The sequence below is a fragment of the Cephus cinctus genome, unplaced genomic scaffold (genome assembly GCF_000341935.2).
Source record: "Cephus cinctus unplaced genomic scaffold, Ccin1 Ccin1_scaffold0464, whole genome shotgun sequence".
Lineage (NCBI taxonomy): Eukaryota > Metazoa > Arthropoda > Insecta > Hymenoptera > Cephidae > Cephus > Cephus cinctus.
The window spans coordinates 103,267-121,442 of record NW_014333140.1 but is presented as its reverse complement, the minus strand read 5'-3'; the positions used below and the strand labels follow the sequence as shown (position 1 = coordinate 121,442).

Below are 18,176 nucleotides of genomic sequence, written 5' to 3'. Positions count from 1 at the left end.
ATACATATAATAATTGTCAACCCCTTAGATATTTTGTGATAACATCCCAATCACTCTTTAGTATCATTTGTCATAATTCCGAAGTTCAGGATCATTTATCTGATGCTGGAGCTAGGCAAACAGCAATTATCGGAGATTGTGAAGACTGTAGGAAATTGATCCTTCATAGCTTTGTTACTCGATTTTGATCCTCTGCGTTTTCTGAAAGAATACAAATAGCCAAAAATGTGTGAATATAAAAAATACATAGATTTTGTAACGTTACCTCAGCATCAGCGCCATGTACGTCTCATTTAGTATTATCATAGATGTGCTAGGTATATCATTAGGATGCAAGTATTTAGAAATCTTTCGGATACTGTCAATAGCTTCGCCACAATTTTCTAATCCAATCTACAAAAGCAGTGTAGGATAGCAAAAATGTTAATATCAACATTGACTGATAATTCTTACATACCTTATTTGCTAGGCCAGTAAGCACTTTGGCTTCGTCCTGGGCGATAGTTTTCCTATGTGAATAAGCAGCCAACCATCCATATCTCGTAGTGCGTCCAATAGTTTTCCATCGTTCTCTAATAATCCTGTCGATCTAGTAAAGAAAAGAGTTTTTGAAATTCTCTAATTATATGTATATAAAAACCTACATCTTACCTCTTCAAGAAGATAATTGTCCTCAAAAAGATGATACGTTAGCATTGCCAGACCTTCGGATTTAATAGCTGCATTCGATTCTGGGTAGCGTTTAGCATTATTCAGAGCAAGCGATTTCATTTTAACTGAACTGGTGGAGCACTGTTAATTCTATGGTAAACAGTACCCATCTGCCTCGTCGCTATCATCAGTACCAGTATCAATATAAATGTAATATGTGATGCTACATGAATCGATCGGTTGAGCTTTCATAGATTTCTGGATATGGCGATAAAATTTCTAGTATGCGTTGCCATTGACAAGTCGAGGCGTCGACTGGTGGGGCATCACGCTCATTATCGCTTACCTGGATTAATCGATAATCAGATAATAATTATAAATACAGGAGTGTTCCCTTTTGTCCATTTTCAAATCTTATCTCGATCAATTAGCAAACAAAGTGAGTCTCATAGGCCGTACTTCATGTATCCCTTTTCATAATGAGTAAACGTCTATATCAGTTGGCCATGGATCTTTGTGATCTCTTTAAATGCTATGTTAGTACGGTTAAGGAAATGTTCAATGCACTCACTACTTTTTAAATATTCTTCAAATTAAGGGATATACGAGTGAGTTACACAGAAACAACGTTGAGCATGTACACCAGGATCACAGACTGTTACAATTCTCGCTTTGACTTTCGTTGTGCCTCAGGGTTCTCGCCAGGACAGAATTGCTAGTAGATACTTGATACCATATTCTTGCTTAATAGAGATTAGGATCTTGCAGTTTGCATCTATCCTCAAGCTTGATACGCTCCCTTATTTACTAGCACTTTGTTAATGTCATTCTTGGACTTGATAGATACGTGTACACTGGACTACCTTTGTGTATCCAACAATTCACGTTGTAGCAGTTTGGTACCTAGTCTTTGAATGCGCAATGTTAAACAGTTTTAGATAATTGATTAAATGACACGATAAATCATTTTAACAGAAAAGTTAGGATGCCACGGGCGGTTTTTCGCATCTCATGTCGCAGGCAGATCTGAATCAGACAGCATCGGAGGAGGCAATTCTACAAGCAAGAGGATACAAGCTTATTAAGAAACTTGGCGAGGGTTCTTATGCCAAGGTTTCTATATTGATTAATATTAGGATTATACTCTTATAAGATTCACATTGGATTCCCAGGTGTATCTTGCTGAGTACAGACCAGAGAACGATCCTGAGCGCAATAATAGTCTGGCTTGTAAAGTCGTGGACACTGTTAAAGCCCCAAAAGACTTCGTTCGTAAATTCCTACCGCGTGAACTGGATATCCTAGTGAAGTTAAATCATCCCCATGTTGTGCATGTACATAGCATATTCCAAAGACGAACCAAGTACTTCATATTCATGCGTTTCGCTGAGAATGGTGACCTCCTCGACTTCATCCTGAAGAACGGTGCTGTTGCTGAGAGTCAGGCACGGGTCTGGCTTCGGCAGCTTTCACTAGGTACATGAACAGGATATAGAATGAATAGATAATTAAAACAAGGGAAATGCTCATACCTTTTGGATACTTTCACCCATTTTTATTAGGACTTCAGTATCTGCATGAGATGGAAATAGCCCATAGAGATATGAAATGCGAAAATGTTTTACTTACCTCCAATTACAATGTTAAACTTGCGGATTTTGGATTTGCAAGATACGTCGTCGACGCGAGAGGTAAAAAAGTCCTGAGCGATACCTACTGTGGATCCTTATCATACGCTGCCCCAGAGATCCTCAAAGGATCTCCATATAATCCAAAGATTGCGGACATATGGTCTCTCGGTGTGATATTGTACATAATACTAAATAAAGCTATGCCCTTTGATGATACCAATATCAAGAGGCTCTACGAGCAGCAGACAAACAAGAGATGGAAATTTCGTGGGAAAGTAACAGATATATTGAGTGAACAAGCTAAGAAATTGGTCATCAATCTTTTGGAACCGGATACAGGCAAAAGATGGAGAATGGATCAAGTGATACACAGTGAGTGGATCGCAATGGATCCACGACTGATGATCCTTACACCGGCTGAACAGACAGCATTAAATGCAGCCATTGAGGAGCGCAAGAAGAATGAAGAAAAATTAACTAAAGCTATGGTGAATTATTCTCCGATGAAAAATTATAATTTAGAGGTTTTTATTTGATTGCAACGTCTTATTGGATTGAATGTTATTATAGAAATCTGGTAAAATTGATGATAAGAAAAAAATGGGAACTGATAACGGTGAAGACAAGAATCGGGTCGGGGAGGAGGTGACCATTATCAAGGATGCTGTTAAGGTGCTGAATTCTCTATAATCTATAATATGATTCTTATTTTACATATTAATTTTTAGCCAGCAGGTTCCACGATTATTGGAACGGGCAACTATTTTCGAAATCTTGGTGCTTCGGCATGAGTATATAGAAAGGAATTTTTATATCTTTACAAAACACAAGAAAGAGAAGAATAAATTTAACATATATAATTTATGTACCTCTTTTAACAATCTAATAAATAACGTTTATACACTTTATATATAATTACTGCATTGATCTTACTTATTTCCCACGTACCGCGATTGCAGTAACGTCGATGTATTTCCTTGCGTCAATTGCAGATAATAATTATTACCAAATATGAATCCTTCTATCTTTCCATGTAAATCTCCTGAAAACACTTTACGTGGTCCTGCAATTCCTCCCAATCTCCATACTCCACTTGACAGACTTAATAACAATTCGTTAGTGGGTATAATTTTCATCAGGAAGCTATCCGAACCAGGCAAAACGTATTCTTGATATTCTCCCCATGTTTCATAGCGCAGGATCATCATCTCCAAAGGAAATTGAATAGCCAACCAGAGACACTCTGAAGTCACTTGCAGGGATACTTTAATCGCGCCAGGTATACTGAGCCCTGTACAAAATATTTAATCACTTGCAAACCCTTTTATTATTTTATAACGAGGAAAGGGATCATACAAACCTAGTACAAGATATGGTTCTTTACTGGAAATATCAAAACGATAAATCTCCAAGCTGTCTTGTGCATCTGACACAGCATGTACTGCATAGAGTTCACCAGCCATGACTACTACTTTACTCAGTAAAGTTTTTTTAGCATTTGGTAATAAAACCAAACCATACAGTTCTTCATTGTTGCAAAGCAAAGATCCATTCGTTTTTTTGCAATTTTCTAATCCTGAAATATCTATTGACTCATTAGGTAATTTATCTGGAATTAGAGGTGTAGAATTTTCTTCGAGAAGTTCCAATTTGTGCCAGTAGCTTGCTCGGTCTGTTAAAAAATAAATAAAATGGAAAATGAAAAATTGTAATATTTACAAATGATCAACTATTATCTCACTTTTTAATGCACGACTTATCCCTTCTGCAGTACTTGACAATATTGACATTTTATGGATTACAGGTTTTAGACCAGAGTATAATTTATTGTAACTCTTCAGTTCAACTCCTTCGTAAAATCCATCTATGGTGACATTGCCCAAAACTTCTAAGCCATTTCGTAATGAGATACTTGTTTTAATTATTTGTACATCTTTCTGTTTCTTTAATTGATATTCTACTAGATTTGTCAAGTTAACATCATTTATAGGTCCATTTATGTTCAGAGCTGGTGCTCGTACGTTACCATGAATAGTATTTATACTAGGGATCCTCTGGTTCGAAGATTTTAATAATGCATTTTCGATTTTGCGACCCATTATAGTGCCAAATACTCTGTAAATAAATTTTTCATAAGCAAATTCAGTATTAAACTGTTTTAGATTAATTACCGTAGGTCCTGAATCTCAACGGTCTTGAAAGTCTTACGACCATTCAGAATAATCAGTTGTTCAGAATTGTTGGTACGTAAAGTACCTTGTGCCCACTTTGAAAACTTTAGACCATTAATGTTATCAGAAAATATGTCCTGAACTATTTTGTTTCCAGTTATAACATTTTGCTTCACATCAGATCTCACAACGTCGGTCGATAGATTCAATCCATTTACTTTACCACGCAAATCCAGATTTCCTGCAATGAGATATTTCTATTAGTTATTCAGTTTCATAGAAAGGATTTTCAAGTTTCTGGGTTTACCTAATATTTCTAAATTCTCGAATCTTATGCTTCCAGTTACAATTTGTGGATTATTTCTTCGTAGAGCATATTTGTCGATACCATCTAGTAGCGTATTTGGTGCCCATAGTGTTGTTGAATTTGAACCCACAAGATTTGGCATTTCTACATTTCTCATAGTAACTTGTACATTAATATTCTGAGACTTTGTTTTACTTAAGATACGACTAGAAATCTTCTTCCAGGATCCAAAACGTGGAGTATTAAGGAACTCCTGTTGTATGACAACTTTTCCTGGTTTCTCAAAAGTTACGTTCTTAAATTCAACGTTTGACGCGGTCACATTAGTTGGTCTGGTCCTTAGCCAGATCTCGTTATACACGGTCTTCAGATTTTTCCCATTGACATTCTCAATCGTAGGCTCAGTAGGAAACGTTGCAGATCCTATAGGCAATATTTTAATATGAGTTATCCCCATTAATGATATAAGTAAAAAAATAAACTTACCATACAGCAAATAACTTGTTAATTTTTCATCTATCGGGTAACTGAAACTTAGAGGCAAGGATAATGCCTCTGTTTTCAATACGTTGTCTACAGTTTTGGAACCTAGATTATTCATTGACTGATAGTTTGGAGAAAAGTTAATTGGCCCATGATCAGCGTATAATTTCTCTACTATGAATCCACCCTCTGAAACAGATTTAATGTTCAGAAATCAATAGATCCATTACAAATAATTATTATTTATCACCACAGCTTATTCCTTACCAAAGGTAATATTCGTCAAGGATATTATATCATCCAGTCGAACAACATTTCTCATAAGATCAACAATATTTACTCCATTGATAGTTCCGACGTAGGTGTTCTTTTTTGACGTAACTTTGTTGACTTCTTGAGGTAATAGATTCTTGAATCCATCATTCGTAATAACATTTGTTATCACCAAATTCTTAGCTTTTACAGGTCCTTTGAGAATCCCTGGTTCAACCCACTTATTAAGAAATTTTTGTAATCCTGTAATATATAATTAGTAAATAGATAAGTAGTGAAACTATTTAAATTAACAAAAAAAATATTTACCTTGAAGATCAACGTATTCCATTGAGGATACTAAAGCGTTAGAGACTTTAACGGTGCCAAGAAAATTTTTGAAATTCAAAGAAGTGTCATTAAATGAAGTTACAGAATCTCTAACAATCTCATCTAGTTTAGGTGCTCCATAAACATGTTTAGCATTTAATGATTTAGTATTAAGCTGATCTATTGTTATATTGTAAGTTTCGATACCAATACTCGTCGCTTCTGTACTACACAAATTACCCTTTAATCTGGATAAAAAATAAGATTAAAGATATTATTTACAATTAAGAAATTAATAATATGAATCACTTACTTGGACAATGCTAAATTATTGTACATGGACTCTGTTACAGAAACATTGAATGGAGCATATTTAGTTCCTGTAATATTGACAATAGAATCCCGGTGATCAGTAGTTACAAACGGTAACCCAGACAATAAAGTCACATTGCTCCAAACCTAAAATTTTATAAAAATAATTAATATCAAAAAAAAAATGATTGAGATATGTTCCAAAAGAAAGATGATACTCACGACGTTATCACTAGAGAGTATTAAATGTACAGGAACATCCTGATCCAAGAGTACAGCATCGTTTACAATTTGAGATAAACTTTTTCCTTTACTTCTGGTTAACTCCGATGCTTCTAAACGCTTTATAATTTCTACTCGTTGTAGAGTATAATCACCTGTGAACGTCTTTGTACCAGGTTCGCTGTGAATCCTAGGTTTCAGCTTACTAGCGCCTTTTCCCTTTAGCTGTCCTCTAATATCAATCAATGATGTAGTCCTTAATTTAGAGATAGTCATTGTACCACTTATTGTAGCGGGATCCCCATTCAACGGTAATAAGATACCGCCTTGAGTTAAATTCAAGTTCTTCACTTTAATAGAAGAAGTTTGAATGTCCTGATTTGTAATCTGTGTCGCTATTCCTATTGGGATTAATGCTCCAGTGACATTAAGAGTGGCATACACATGTTCAGCAGTGATTTCCTGATCACCAGTGACACATAATGCATCTTCCTCAAGGGATGAAAACTGTATCCCATTAATCACTCCAGTTACAGTAATTTCGTTAAGGTCCACAGATGGAATAGGACACTGAAGCTTCTTCATAGATCCTATTCTAACAGTTTGAAATTTAATCTGTTCATAATCATTCTGTATCTTTCTTAGATTTCTCATATGATGAAAAGTCTCTCCAGTAGTAACCCTTTCTGCTTTGCAGTATGATTTGCACTTCATCCTTGCAGTTCTTCCAGTTAGGGTGTTAAGCACAGTATTGTTTGTCATCATAGAAGCTGACACCGATTTCTTTTGATTATCTAATTTAGATACAATTTCTTTGTACTGATATGTGAGATCTAAAAGCTGTTGTACATTGTTCTGTTTAATATCTTTGCAATGTAGTTGCTTGATATGCCCATTCAGTATTCGAATAGGGCCTTTCAATGTAAGGTCTGCTTTCAGAATTCGCCGAGCTCTTATGTTTGCCTCAGTGCACCAAGCTTTTATATCCTCCCTTAGATTCTCCCAGGTATTTTGTTGCTTCCAAATAGGCTTGTTTAATTTCCACAGCCCATTCGTATAACGGATTGCCAAAAAAGGTTCTCCATAAAGGAACGTGGTACGTATCTCTTGTACTTGAAGGATTGTAACATCTAATTCAACAAATTTCCATCCATCGTACTGGTACATTTTAATTTCATTCTGCCTTTGGCTAATAATCAATGCTGTTTCATGCGTAGTCAAAGAGAATATCCTGTCAGCAGCTTCAATTTCTTGAAATGGTACAAAACGGTTCAAAGAGTGTTTATAAAGAACTGTAGATTTTTCATTGGCAAGTGCTAAGTAGTATTCTTTTAGATGTTTCCCTTCAAAGTGAAACACTACAGTATCCTTTGTGGCTGGCAATCTCTGAGCAATTGTAAATTTATTTGGTCCCAAAAGAAAGTGTAATATAATAGTGTGCGATCCTGTTGCCACTAAATGCATAGAAGATCCCATTGTAAAGGGCACTAATGTTTCAGCTCCAAAACGTATAGTCTGTATTAGATCAAAGGTCTCTCCAAGCCAACGATATATATGTATATATTGACTGGATGCTACCCCCAAAAAAAGCTGATTCATTCCTCTCCATAGAGTTAAGTGAGATATAGCTGGAGTATTAAAATCCTGTGCGAAATAGAATACAGTCCCTTCCATAGTTTGCAGAAGCTTCAAGACTACTATGGTGTTATCGAATTTTTCTATTACTAATACTATAGTACTGGATTCGGTACTATCCACGGCAATACTCTTGCCTCCCTGTAGTGCATAGGATGCAACTTGAATGAAAGATATGCCCTACAAAAAAATCGCACTATAAGAATGTCATTTTAGAATTCAAAGATCATTGCCGCAATATTGCATGAGTTAAAGAACTTACGCTTATAATGAACAAGGATACTCCAGCAGAATCTAGTGAAACAGCAAGGAATTGTTGCTCCACATTATTCTCTTTGACATAGAATGCCAGGTCCAGTGTAGTTGTTGAATTAAACATAGAATACTCTTCAAAACCGCTACACTTTTCAATGACAGCTGTAATGAGAGATACAATTTTTGAAAGACGCGCTTTGCGTAATTTCTTTTTTATCATTTCGCCAGAGAGGGGATAGACACGTGGTATAGTATATTAATGTGGCGTGTGCTTTCCATATATCTCTTTTCATAAAAGTATATACTAAATATTATTTTGGTGATTTTTATCTGTATTTTATCAGAGCTGAGACCTTGGGTCAGACTGTTTATAGTTTGATGATTCTTTCCTTCAAAATTATCAAGCTATATATATTTTTTTAAAAAGATATTGGAGCTTTGCATCATTTTACAACATCTTTTGCTAGTTACAAGCTATTTCTTTTACTGCTGTGGACCTTATGTTACTTATGTACAGTGTTCGATATCATGTCACTTTCTACAGAATTGATAGAAAACTTAACAGCTCAAGTTTTAGAACTAGAAGCTCTCCAAGCAGTATATCCAAAAGAATTAGTGATAGCTGATTATGGTGTTTTGGCTGACATTAATAATTACATTGCTGGGAGCAATGTAGAGATACCACAAAAATTGGAGTACTGTATTGAAATTTCTATATCCAAGGTAAATTTTTCATTATATATTGTCATACTGAATATAAGAATGGATCTATTAATTTCAAATGAATTTTCAGGGTGCATTTGAGCTACAGGTGACTTTGCCTGCTCACTACCCGAATATATATCCAGAAGTGTATGTTAGGAGTTCCTTGTTAGACAGAACTCAACAGATGAATTTAAATAAGTCATTGTCATTATTTATGAATTCTCAAGAGAAAGGTGAACCTTGTATATATGCTTTGATATCTTGGCTACAGGATGACATAGATAAATACTTGGAGCAATCAGAATTAAATAAAAAATCTAAGGGGAAGCTTAAGGAAACTGAAGAGTTAGACAAACATGTTTTTGGACGATATTGGGTTTACAGTCATCACATATATAGTAAATTTAAAAGAAGAGATATTGCGGATCTTGCCAAAGAGAATTCTCTATCTGGTTTTACCTTAGCTGGTAAACCAGGAATAATTTGTGTTGAGGGTGCTCTAGATGATTGTGAGTACTGGTGGCAAAAGGTATTATTTATTGTTATATTATAATCCTATCATGTACGATTACTTTGAAAATGTCTTAGTCATATAAATGATTTTATTTTTTCTACAGGTAAAAACTATGAACTGGCACAAGATATTAATAAAGTTAGTAGAAGAAGAAAATTTAGACAACAGAAATTTAGATAGTTTAAGAAAGTTTTCAGGATTTCAAGAAATATCATTTGCAACGTCAGAAAAGCACAATGACATGGGACAGCTCTTAAAATATTTAACTGAGCATGATTCTCACCATGCATTTAAAGAATTTTTTGGCGTTGAGGGGAAGTCTGCTCAATTATAACTAATTAATATATGTCTGTATTTGTTATACCTGTCCTGTCAGATTATATGTATATTTTTATAAGCAATAACGTTTATTATTTATGATAAGCCAATTTACCTTTTTCAGGATCAGTAAATCCACTGAGTTGTCTTTTGTAACGAGTAGGATGTGATTTCTTAAATTCAGTCATGTAACTTGCAATTTCTATATTGATTTCTTTTATTAAATCTGGAGTGGGTGGAATTTTTTCTGTGAAATAATAAACAAACCATAGAGTCAAAGTATGTTACAAGGAACTATTAATTTTATGAGATATAGTACCATAATTTCTTTTTAAGCTCTCAAAAAATTCTGTTGTTTGATGCAGAGTCTCCTCCAGGGCACTCGGTGTCGATATTACTTGTGTGAAAATACATGTTAAAGAAATAACTAACAAGTAAATTTTAAACATCTCTGCCTCTTAGAAATACCAATGATCAACTGAATTCGTTTCTTGTAATGAATAAGTATGGGTTACTGGAAAGAGCAGTGTCCTATAGTACAATTCTGTTTACATTTCTTATATTCAAAACCGATATAAGTGTACAAAAGAGTTTGAATTTTATATACAAAATATTTCTATCAAACCAATTTATTTACGGTTTCTTATGGACTTATAAAGAAAAATACGGTATTATCTTATAGTAGCATATCGTTGAAATTCATTAGTTAGAAATTGGCCTGGCATATGTGGAGCTGGTGGGCCCAGAGCATCCTGAGCAGGACTATGGATCTTGATCTGCCTCATATGGGTATCTCTTCCATTCTGATGATTACTGATGACTGCTATTTGAATCATGAAGGTCCTGATAGGTCTATCATTGATGTCCTTAATGGGAATCACTACCCAGCCACTGGGCTCGCTGAGATCCATAAATTCTACTTCTTGGAGATCATTGAAATTTGTGCCTGCCCTGATGCTTATTCTGAAAATTTGTTACGTTTCATCTCTGTTATATTATACTGCTGAGTCCTATCCTGCTTGCTTACCTATTTGGTGTATAGCTCTCATCTAATTTGTAATCAGTATAGATACAGATATCTCGGATAGTGGTTTTCCTACGAAACTGAATATTCACAAGATGTGGAAGCTGTCCATCAGACTGCCAATATGTCTCTGTAATATCATCTCTAAGCTGGTCCACTCCAAAACCAGGTTTACAACTCGACAGACTCCAAATTGCTTGGTTTCCAACTTCACGTACTCTACCTGGTAGCTCTTCCTGTACAGGATCTAAAATCTACTATAATAAACGACAACTGCATACCTATTTGGAGTTTTAATCAAATAATATACAGACGTAATTAAATGTTCCTTGCCTCCACCACCAGTTTTATTACTCATATTGAGGTTACAAACAAGTCAACTCATTCCTTGGTCATTCAGCCCTTAGAAAAAACCTTCTGTCATTGCCAGAAGTTTTCTTTTTTTAATGAAGATAATACTTTTATCTACTATCAGCTATTTGTAAAACCAATGCTTATAATTCTGATTACGACAGAATTATGCAGAGATTATCTACAATTCGAGGACACTGTGTGTTTTGAATGGCCGTTACCATGGCAAAATTGACCTCACATAAGCATGACTGAAAACTACCCCACGTTAGCAGAATTATGTCCATACAGTACCTAGTTGGAAATTTTACGTTCTTTCAGGATTCATTAGGAACTCTAACTTTTCAAGATTGTTTGATCTTTAGATATCTCGACAAGATTGTAACGGTGGACCAATTTTTCTACATACAATTTCAATTTTCTACATACAATAATGACTCTAGTCTTGACTAGAATTGATTATGCTACTGTGGGAGCTACATCTCCAGGAACAACAAAAATCTTACCTGAGGAATCAAAGCAAACACAAAGATTTGCTGTTGCCGACCATGATGGTGTTCTGCATGTCTATGGTAATATGAAGGAATAGTATAGAAAGCATCACCATAATTATAAAATTAATAATAACATCAATAGGTACAAAGAAAGGAGAATTACAACTGTTGTTTAAGTCTTTGCCAGGACCCAAGATATCACGTCTGGTTCTTGGAGGAACTCTGGGCACACCAAAAGATAAAATATTTATTGCATATGCCAATTCCGTAAAGGGATTCACAAAAAAGGGAAAACTCTTTTTAGAGTTTGACACCAGCCTTATAGAACCGATATCTACCATGTATGTTCTTGGAGCAGATTTAGCAGCCTGTGCCAGAGACCTATATCACAGATATCGTGATTGTAAAGATGCTGACTCTTATCTGGCTGGAGAAATTTTATTGGATGTTATTCTTTTACCTGGTGAAGGCTCAAGTGTACATGCTATCCTGGCATGTGGAGATTGTGCTGTCCGTGTCCTTCATGGTACCAAAAATCCTACTGTACTAAGATTGCCTACTGTTCCCAGTGTACTTTCACCTTACAGGTAATTTTACTTCTAATAATTAATAAAACTTCATTCATAGATGATACATAGGTCTTATTACAGAGAGGGTGATATAGATGCAACAGACCGAGTTATACTGGGGACTGTTGATGGTAGAGTTGGATTATTGATACTACAAAAGGATAAGACTTTAAGAGTAACCTGGTTAATAGCATCCATAGGATCAGAGGTCACTTCTCTCGATACTTATGAACTTCGGGATGGATTGGACATTCTAATTGGTAGACAGAATGGTATTGTGGAAGTTTACACATTCCCAGACGATGAGGATATGACACCAAGCCTACGGTATCGACACGTAGGTACTAAAAAAATACTACAGTACACAAGAACACCATTCTTAAATAGTTATTCCCATTACACACTATCAGAACACTGGTGAGAGTATCAGTACTGTCTGTGGAGGAATAGTAGGTGCTTCAGGATATCCTGAGGTTCTTGTCACTACGTATTCAGGTCGAATATTTGGCCTTACCACAAGACCACCAGGTGCACTTGAAGCAGAACAGAACGATACTGGTCTCTCTAAATTAAAAGCTGAAATACAACAGTTGGAAGGGAAACTTGCTGAGGATAGAGATGCTGCTAATTTTACAGCTGATCCATTGGCACCTCTGATACTTTCTGTAAATCATAGGTAATTTATTAAGTATAAAATCTATTGTCAAATATATTTTTATAGCAGTAACGTTATGACAGATTGGTCCTGAATAGAGACGATGCGTCTTATTCTCTCTCTGTAGAATTGGATACAGCGATTGACAATATTCTTATACAATCCGATACTCCAATAGAATTATTAGATGTAGAGAGTAACAGTGCTGTAACCAGTTTATCTACTTGTGATCCGAAGGAAGGAAATTTCGTTTTGGCTACTTATCGCTGTCAGGTAAAATTAAATCTGTTTTAATTAATCAGTATCATCATCCTGAGCTTGAAGAGAATAATCATCTCAAAAATTCAGGCGAATACAAATCGTTTAGAATTAAGACTGAGGACTATCGAGGGTCAGCCAGGAACTTTGCAAGTCTATGTAATGTCTCAGGTAAATCTTTAAGATTATTTTTAAAAAACTTCTATTAACTTACGTTTAATTCTTATTTCAGATTCAGCCAAAATGCTGCCGCAAAATAGAAATTCCTATTTGTGCATTATCGTTACATACAAGAATACATGAAGATGATAAGTCAAGTATATCATCTGGACCATTTAATGAATTGAGACTAAATGGTGGCTTTACAGTTGCTGAGGTAAAGTATAATGAAAAGTATAAACGATTAATGTTCTAAAGTCAATGTATTCAAAGGACACTTTTATTACAAAATTGTAGATGCACGCTTGGCTCTCACTGGTTTTGCCAGACGTACCTGAGAGACCACAATTACAAGATGGTGAAGCCAATTTAATATTAAAATCTTCCTTTGTAGGCACAATTCTTAAATGCAAGTACAAGTAAGTTATCTAAAATTTGTTTTGATTGTCAATATGACCAAAAAGAATCAATATTATTTGCAGAAAGGGTAGCGCAACTTTCCTTGGTGAAAATGTATCTACTATTATAATCTTACGAGATGTCCTCACGAAGGAAGCAACTAAGAGGAAGATAAAGCTTGAAGTTTTCTGTGGTAAATACCTTAAATTATATTCCTTGTTCCTAGCATGTCCCGGGGAGTGGATATTTAAATCGTATAAAACATCTATATTTCCTTAGATGTCGTGGAAGTAAGTATATCCAGGGTATTGGAGCTGATTCTACCGAGGTTGGAAACGGCTCACAAGTTGAGAAAACAGATAAATATTTTAAACGCCCTCCAAGAGTGGGAACTCAAAACAAATCCCAAAGAGAATCTGTGCACTGAGTACCAGGAACTCCTGACGATCGAATCCACCGTCAGGAATCAGATGGCTAAGGATCCTGAAATATTACAAAGATTGCATGCAGTAGTAACGGATCTATACGTCGATTGGGAACGTGCAAAAGGTGGTCGTCGTATCAGCAGTCAATTGGCTACTGAAAAATTGAGTTCCGCCCTGGATTCTCGAGATCTGACACTTCTTTTGCAAGTGTTTGTTGCGAGAAAAAGTTTAAATCTTCCTGGACCAAGTACCGCGACAAAATTAGACGAATAAATAAAAGCAGGATGAAAAACGAGATATAATTTAAGAAAAATATCCGGCCGTCGATGTTTGTATAAACGTATTCATGTAAAAAATATATTTTCAACGTTGATCCGCGATATAAACAACTTAATTATTTATGTTTAAAAACGTACATACACAATGGCATGACTACTATTACTTACAGCATATATTGGTAATATAGGATTTTTGCGGCTTGCACTACGTTACATCTCGGTCGACTGTATTCCAATTTCCAAGTGTACATACGTATGTACTTGAATATTTTCATTAATCGATCACGATCTAGCTGTTTTCAAAGCAGTTTAATTCAGGAACCAAGTACAGATAAAGGACTACTCAATATTGAGTATGATTGGTAAATTGGAACACAGCTTCAGTTGGAAATTATAAAAAGATAATTTTAATTAATAGGTAACCATTCCCAGGCTACCTGGAAGCCACAATCACAAATAACTTGTGTTGTGCTGACCGAGATCACTTGAGGGCTTTACGCAGAGTATGTAGACGATAATATTTATCATACCGTCGTTCAGTCAGTCCATTCTGTTACAACTCTTTAAGTTCTACGAGGAGTTTTCTTCATGTACGGATTCAAGTTCCTTGGTATTATGAAAACCTCGTACGATTGGTACATTGCTGTTACCACGATCATTTGGTTTCAACTATGGACTCAAATTATATAAAGAAGTACTGCCTGTAACGAAATGCCACAACATTCTTTAATCAAATCAAATTTCAGCAAGAGTTTTCAGTATTAAGAAAAGAAATAATACATACAGGTTATCCGTTGTCCTAACAACTGCTTCCAGTGGATCTCTGTCTGATCCATTATCTGTGCTAGTTGCTACAGTATACTCCAAAGTCTGTCCCCCTTCATGCGGTAAGATACTCTCAGGATTATCTTCAGGAGGCCCGATCTCTACTACTCCACCAGGTTCAACCTCAAGTTTTAAATCCTGCACTATACTGCTTTGAATGGTTCTTGCTTGAGAATTCTTGTCACTCTCTTCATTCAAACTCTTTCCTGCCACAATTCTGTTCGGAGGACGTGCTGGTCTTCCGCGAGAATGAGTATGCATATGTCTTTTCATATCACTCCGCACTCTAAATGGTTTTCCGCATACGGTACAAGGATGCGGTTTTTCTCCAGTGTGTATTCTTCGATGATTTTGAAGGTAGCTACTCGCTCGGAAAGTTTTGTGACAAAATTCGCAACGATAATTTTTCTCACCGGTATGAATTCTTCTATGGACGATCAGGGAATATTTTCGTGCAAAATCTTTGCCACAGTACTCGCACTGGAACTGCTTTTGTTCTGAATGGATACTAGTTGAATGATATTTCAAATCACCCCATTGTCTAAAGTGTCTTCCGCAATCTTCGCATTTATATGGTTTATCGCCACTGTGAAGACGTTTATGAACCTGAAAAATATTTTCTATTTTTATTAGCAGTATTGAAAAAGAAATATTTGAAAATATAAAAAACTATTCATGTATACCTTTAGTGCACTAGCAGCGAAGAAACTCTTACCGCAAACTTCACACTGATGTGGTCTTTCTCCACTGTGGGATCTCATATGATAAACTAAACTATTTTTATGATTGAAAGATCGTCCACATTGGGGACAAACGAGTTCATCGTCTAAAAAACAGGTAAGACTTAGGCGTTTTTATATCTAGAAATATATTCAACTGTTTAGAGAATGCGTACTGTTCTTGCGACTTTTTTGCAACTTCTTTTTCTTTGCCGTTTCTGGAATATCAGTCTCTTCTTTCTCTTGTAAGTCATCCTCATTTATGGTTGTAGCTTGGATCTCTTCTTGTTCGGTGTGCTTTGAAACATCTGCTATTGCCCACAACGGAGGTCCATTGTTTACATCAACCAACGGAGTTTCAATATCCTCATCTATGTGGGCTCCAATTTCTTCAACTATATGGTACAGAAAGCTCAGTATGCCTATATATTTATTGGCTGTAGAACTGATACCTGTAGTTTTATATGTGTACTTACCCACTCCTCTGATTCCTTCCATAAGATCTTCGGGTTCATCGAATTCCTCAATTACGCTATTGTCTAAGCCTTGTACAGATTCAGTGACAGACATAGTGATACTTGTGTTTGTTGCTTGGGCTATTCTGGCTTCTTGTTTGACTGGTTCGTAATGAGCCTATTGAAACATAAGTAATAAATATAATTAACAGTTGTAAAAAGTATATCTTGTTTAAACGAGGTTTCGTTGAATTAACTATACCTTAAGGTGCTCGAAGAATTTGAGCTGTCCACTGAATCTACTTCCACACAGTTCACATCTGTATGCATGAACTTGAACTTCTGTAGTGGTTTCTACTGATATATCTTGATTTAATCTTGCATTATCTCTCCTTGTTGGATTCTTTTTTGATTGTTGCTTGAGCTTTCTAGGAATTCTTTTCTTGTGGGGTAATGATCTCTTAGGTCCTGGAGTTGGTGCAGCATCCTCACTACTTTCTGCAGAAACATCAACGTCATATTCGCTTTTAATGTTGATGAACTCCTGCTTGACGTTTTGTGAAATTCTCTTCAAGGGCTGTAACGTGGGATAAACCGAAGGAGGATCAGGATCAGGCATGGATTGAATAGTGTAGGCATTAACAGGAGATAGGGGTTCTAAATGACTGACATCAGGTAAAGTAGGATCTTCATGTTGTTGCTGGCTGTGCAGCTGTTGCTGCTTCTGTTGCTGTTGCAACTGAACTGCGACAAGTGCTGCTGCCAATCTTCGATCATCCTGTACAAAAATTTATAAGTAATTCCCTAAATAGAAAGTCTTATTTAAGGAAGCAAGCTGCAGGATTCTTGCCTCGGTCAATTCATGAGGTAGCAAGTCTTCTTCTGTTTCATAGTACTGAGTAGTTGTGGTATATTCAGATCCTACTCCAGCATTGATCATATCTACAACCATTCCTTCAGGGATCAATTCACCATTCAGTGCAAGAAGTGGTACTCCTTTTCCAAGTGATTCACCATCCTGTCTTTGGATGGTAATGTACTGTGTACCTTCCATTCTTTCCAGTAGGACGGCTTGTGCAGCATCTTCTGTAGTTACTTCCATCACTGTATCTTCAAAAGTCTTATAAAAGATCAAGAACTTTAAAAGAAAAGTTCCATATACAGTTTCCCGTGTAAGAGCAGTATGGATTGGAATAAATGAATGTCTCCTTTAAAAATAAGGTATCTCCACCTACCAGGAAGCAAGTGCAGTGTTTAAACTTGGCGCTATGGGATCCTGAAGAGATGACAGCGAATCCAAGGTCACTGCTCCCGGGGCTCCAGGAAAATTTTTACTCTACCCCGTATCGACACCTGACTAAAAAATTGAGCCGGCCTTACCTTCCCCTGCCGATCCTCGTATTCCAGGGCGAATCTCTCGGCTTTCCCTGGGGAAAACTTGGCCGACATAAACAAAGCAAGATATTGAAACACTGTAGGCCAAAATGTGACAACAGTGCGTGGCCCTTGACGCCATTAGACCGGATGTTCCCTACTATTCCCTACCTACGCCATTCTCAAAAATTCTCAAAGAACCACTTCAAGAGCATAAAATTCTCTAGCACATTTTCTTCATAAATTCACTCTTCTTTCTAGCCCCTTTAACATATATCTAGAGTTCTTGCCCTAAAATATCTTATTAAAACAGCTTCATATAAATCATTTAAACCATTTTGTTTTTTCTATAGATTTACTCTAATTTATCTTAATTTTAAAATTCACATGATTCCTCGTCAATTC

At 36.0% G+C, this 18,176-nt stretch overlaps 7 protein-coding genes across 12 annotated transcripts; 3 read left to right on the top strand and 4 right to left on the bottom strand.

The window, feature by feature from the left end:
* Positions 1-61: 61 nt before the first annotated feature.
* LOC107268085 lies at positions 62-804 on the bottom strand. The gene is made up of 4 exons (XM_015740471.2): positions 652-804; positions 458-589; positions 266-393; positions 62-201 (listed from the first exon to the last, which is right to left on the bottom strand). The coding sequence occupies exons 1-4, from the start codon at positions 769-771 to the stop codon at positions 96-98; spliced, it is 486 nt and encodes a 161-aa protein (XP_015595957.1). The 5' UTR covers positions 772-804; the 3' UTR covers positions 62-95.
* A 192-nt stretch (positions 805-996) lies between these two features.
* LOC107268086 (testis-specific serine/threonine-protein kinase 1-like) lies at positions 997-3,190 on the top strand. 2 transcript variants are annotated; one of them, XM_025085356.1, is made up of 6 exons: positions 997-1,259; positions 1,627-1,764; positions 1,824-2,127; positions 2,214-2,770; positions 2,853-2,954; positions 3,011-3,190. In XM_025085356.1, the coding sequence occupies exons 2-6, from the start codon at positions 1,663-1,665 to the stop codon at positions 3,071-3,073; spliced, it is 1,128 nt and encodes a 375-aa protein (XP_024941124.1). In that variant the 5' UTR covers positions 997-1,259; positions 1,627-1,662; the 3' UTR covers positions 3,074-3,190. The 2 variants fall into 2 exon arrangements, with proteins under 2 accessions (XP_024941124.1, XP_015595959.1); XM_015740473.2 differs by lacking the exon at positions 997-1,259 and having other exon boundaries at positions 1,276-1,764.
* LOC107268068 lies at positions 3,125-10,266 on the bottom strand. Its single transcript, XM_015740436.2, has 13 exons — positions 10,106-10,266; positions 9,902-10,033; positions 8,257-8,411; positions 6,360-8,174; positions 6,139-6,284; positions 5,826-6,073; positions 5,511-5,759; positions 5,247-5,432; positions 4,761-5,183; positions 4,454-4,694; positions 4,024-4,397; positions 3,643-3,954; positions 3,125-3,573 (listed from the first exon to the last, which is right to left on the bottom strand). Exons 1-13 carry the CDS (start codon positions 10,233-10,235, stop codon positions 3,212-3,214), a joined length of 4,773 nt encoding a protein of 1,590 aa, XP_015595922.1. The 5' UTR covers positions 10,236-10,266; the 3' UTR covers positions 3,125-3,211.
* LOC107268081 (RWD domain-containing protein 2A) lies at positions 8,485-9,869 on the top strand. The gene is made up of 3 exons (XM_015740465.2): positions 8,485-8,972; positions 9,043-9,483; positions 9,572-9,869. The coding sequence occupies exons 1-3, from the start codon at positions 8,778-8,780 to the stop codon at positions 9,800-9,802; spliced, it is 867 nt and encodes a 288-aa protein (XP_015595951.1). The 5' UTR covers positions 8,485-8,777; the 3' UTR covers positions 9,803-9,869.
* A 62-nt stretch (positions 10,267-10,328) lies between the features above and the next one.
* Positions 10,329-11,372, bottom strand: LOC107268084 (anaphase-promoting complex subunit 10). The gene is made up of 3 exons (XM_015740470.2): positions 11,144-11,372; positions 10,814-11,057; positions 10,329-10,749 (listed from the first exon to the last, which is right to left on the bottom strand). The coding sequence occupies exons 1-3, from the start codon at positions 11,166-11,168 to the stop codon at positions 10,458-10,460; spliced, it is 561 nt and encodes a 186-aa protein (XP_015595956.1). The 5' UTR covers positions 11,169-11,372; the 3' UTR covers positions 10,329-10,457.
* Positions 11,373-11,426: 54 nt separating this feature from the next.
* Positions 11,427-14,468, top strand: LOC107268072 (Bardet-Biedl syndrome 7 protein homolog). Of its 2 annotated transcripts, XM_015740445.2 has the most exons (10): positions 11,427-11,733; positions 11,798-12,242; positions 12,306-12,561; positions 12,635-12,900; positions 12,963-13,152; positions 13,228-13,308; positions 13,370-13,513; positions 13,594-13,715; positions 13,779-13,888; positions 13,975-14,468. In XM_015740445.2, exons 1-10 carry the CDS (start codon positions 11,595-11,597, stop codon positions 14,391-14,393), a joined length of 2,172 nt encoding a protein of 723 aa, XP_015595931.1. In that variant the 5' UTR covers positions 11,427-11,594; the 3' UTR covers positions 14,394-14,468. The 2 variants fall into 2 exon arrangements, with proteins under 2 accessions (XP_015595931.1, XP_024941119.1); XM_025085351.1 differs by lacking the exon at positions 13,228-13,308.
* Positions 14,469-14,493: 25 nt separating this feature from the next.
* Positions 14,494-18,172, bottom strand: LOC107268073 (zinc finger protein 37). 4 transcript variants are annotated; one of them, XM_015740447.2, is made up of 8 exons: positions 17,633-18,172; positions 17,248-17,517; positions 16,660-17,175; positions 16,419-16,575; positions 16,119-16,337; positions 15,907-16,049; positions 15,183-15,829; positions 14,494-15,099 (listed from the first exon to the last, which is right to left on the bottom strand). In XM_015740447.2, the coding sequence occupies exons 2-8, from the start codon at positions 17,497-17,499 to the stop codon at positions 15,081-15,083; spliced, it is 1,953 nt and encodes a 650-aa protein (XP_015595933.1). In that variant the 5' UTR covers positions 17,500-17,517; positions 17,633-18,172; the 3' UTR covers positions 14,494-15,080. The 4 variants fall into 4 exon arrangements, with proteins under 4 accessions (XP_015595933.1, XP_015595932.1, XP_015595935.1 ...); XM_015740446.2 differs by having other exon boundaries at positions 15,048-15,099; positions 17,248-17,535; XM_015740449.2 differs by having other exon boundaries at positions 15,048-15,099; positions 17,248-17,507.
* Between the last annotated feature and the right edge of the window lie 4 nt (positions 18,173-18,176).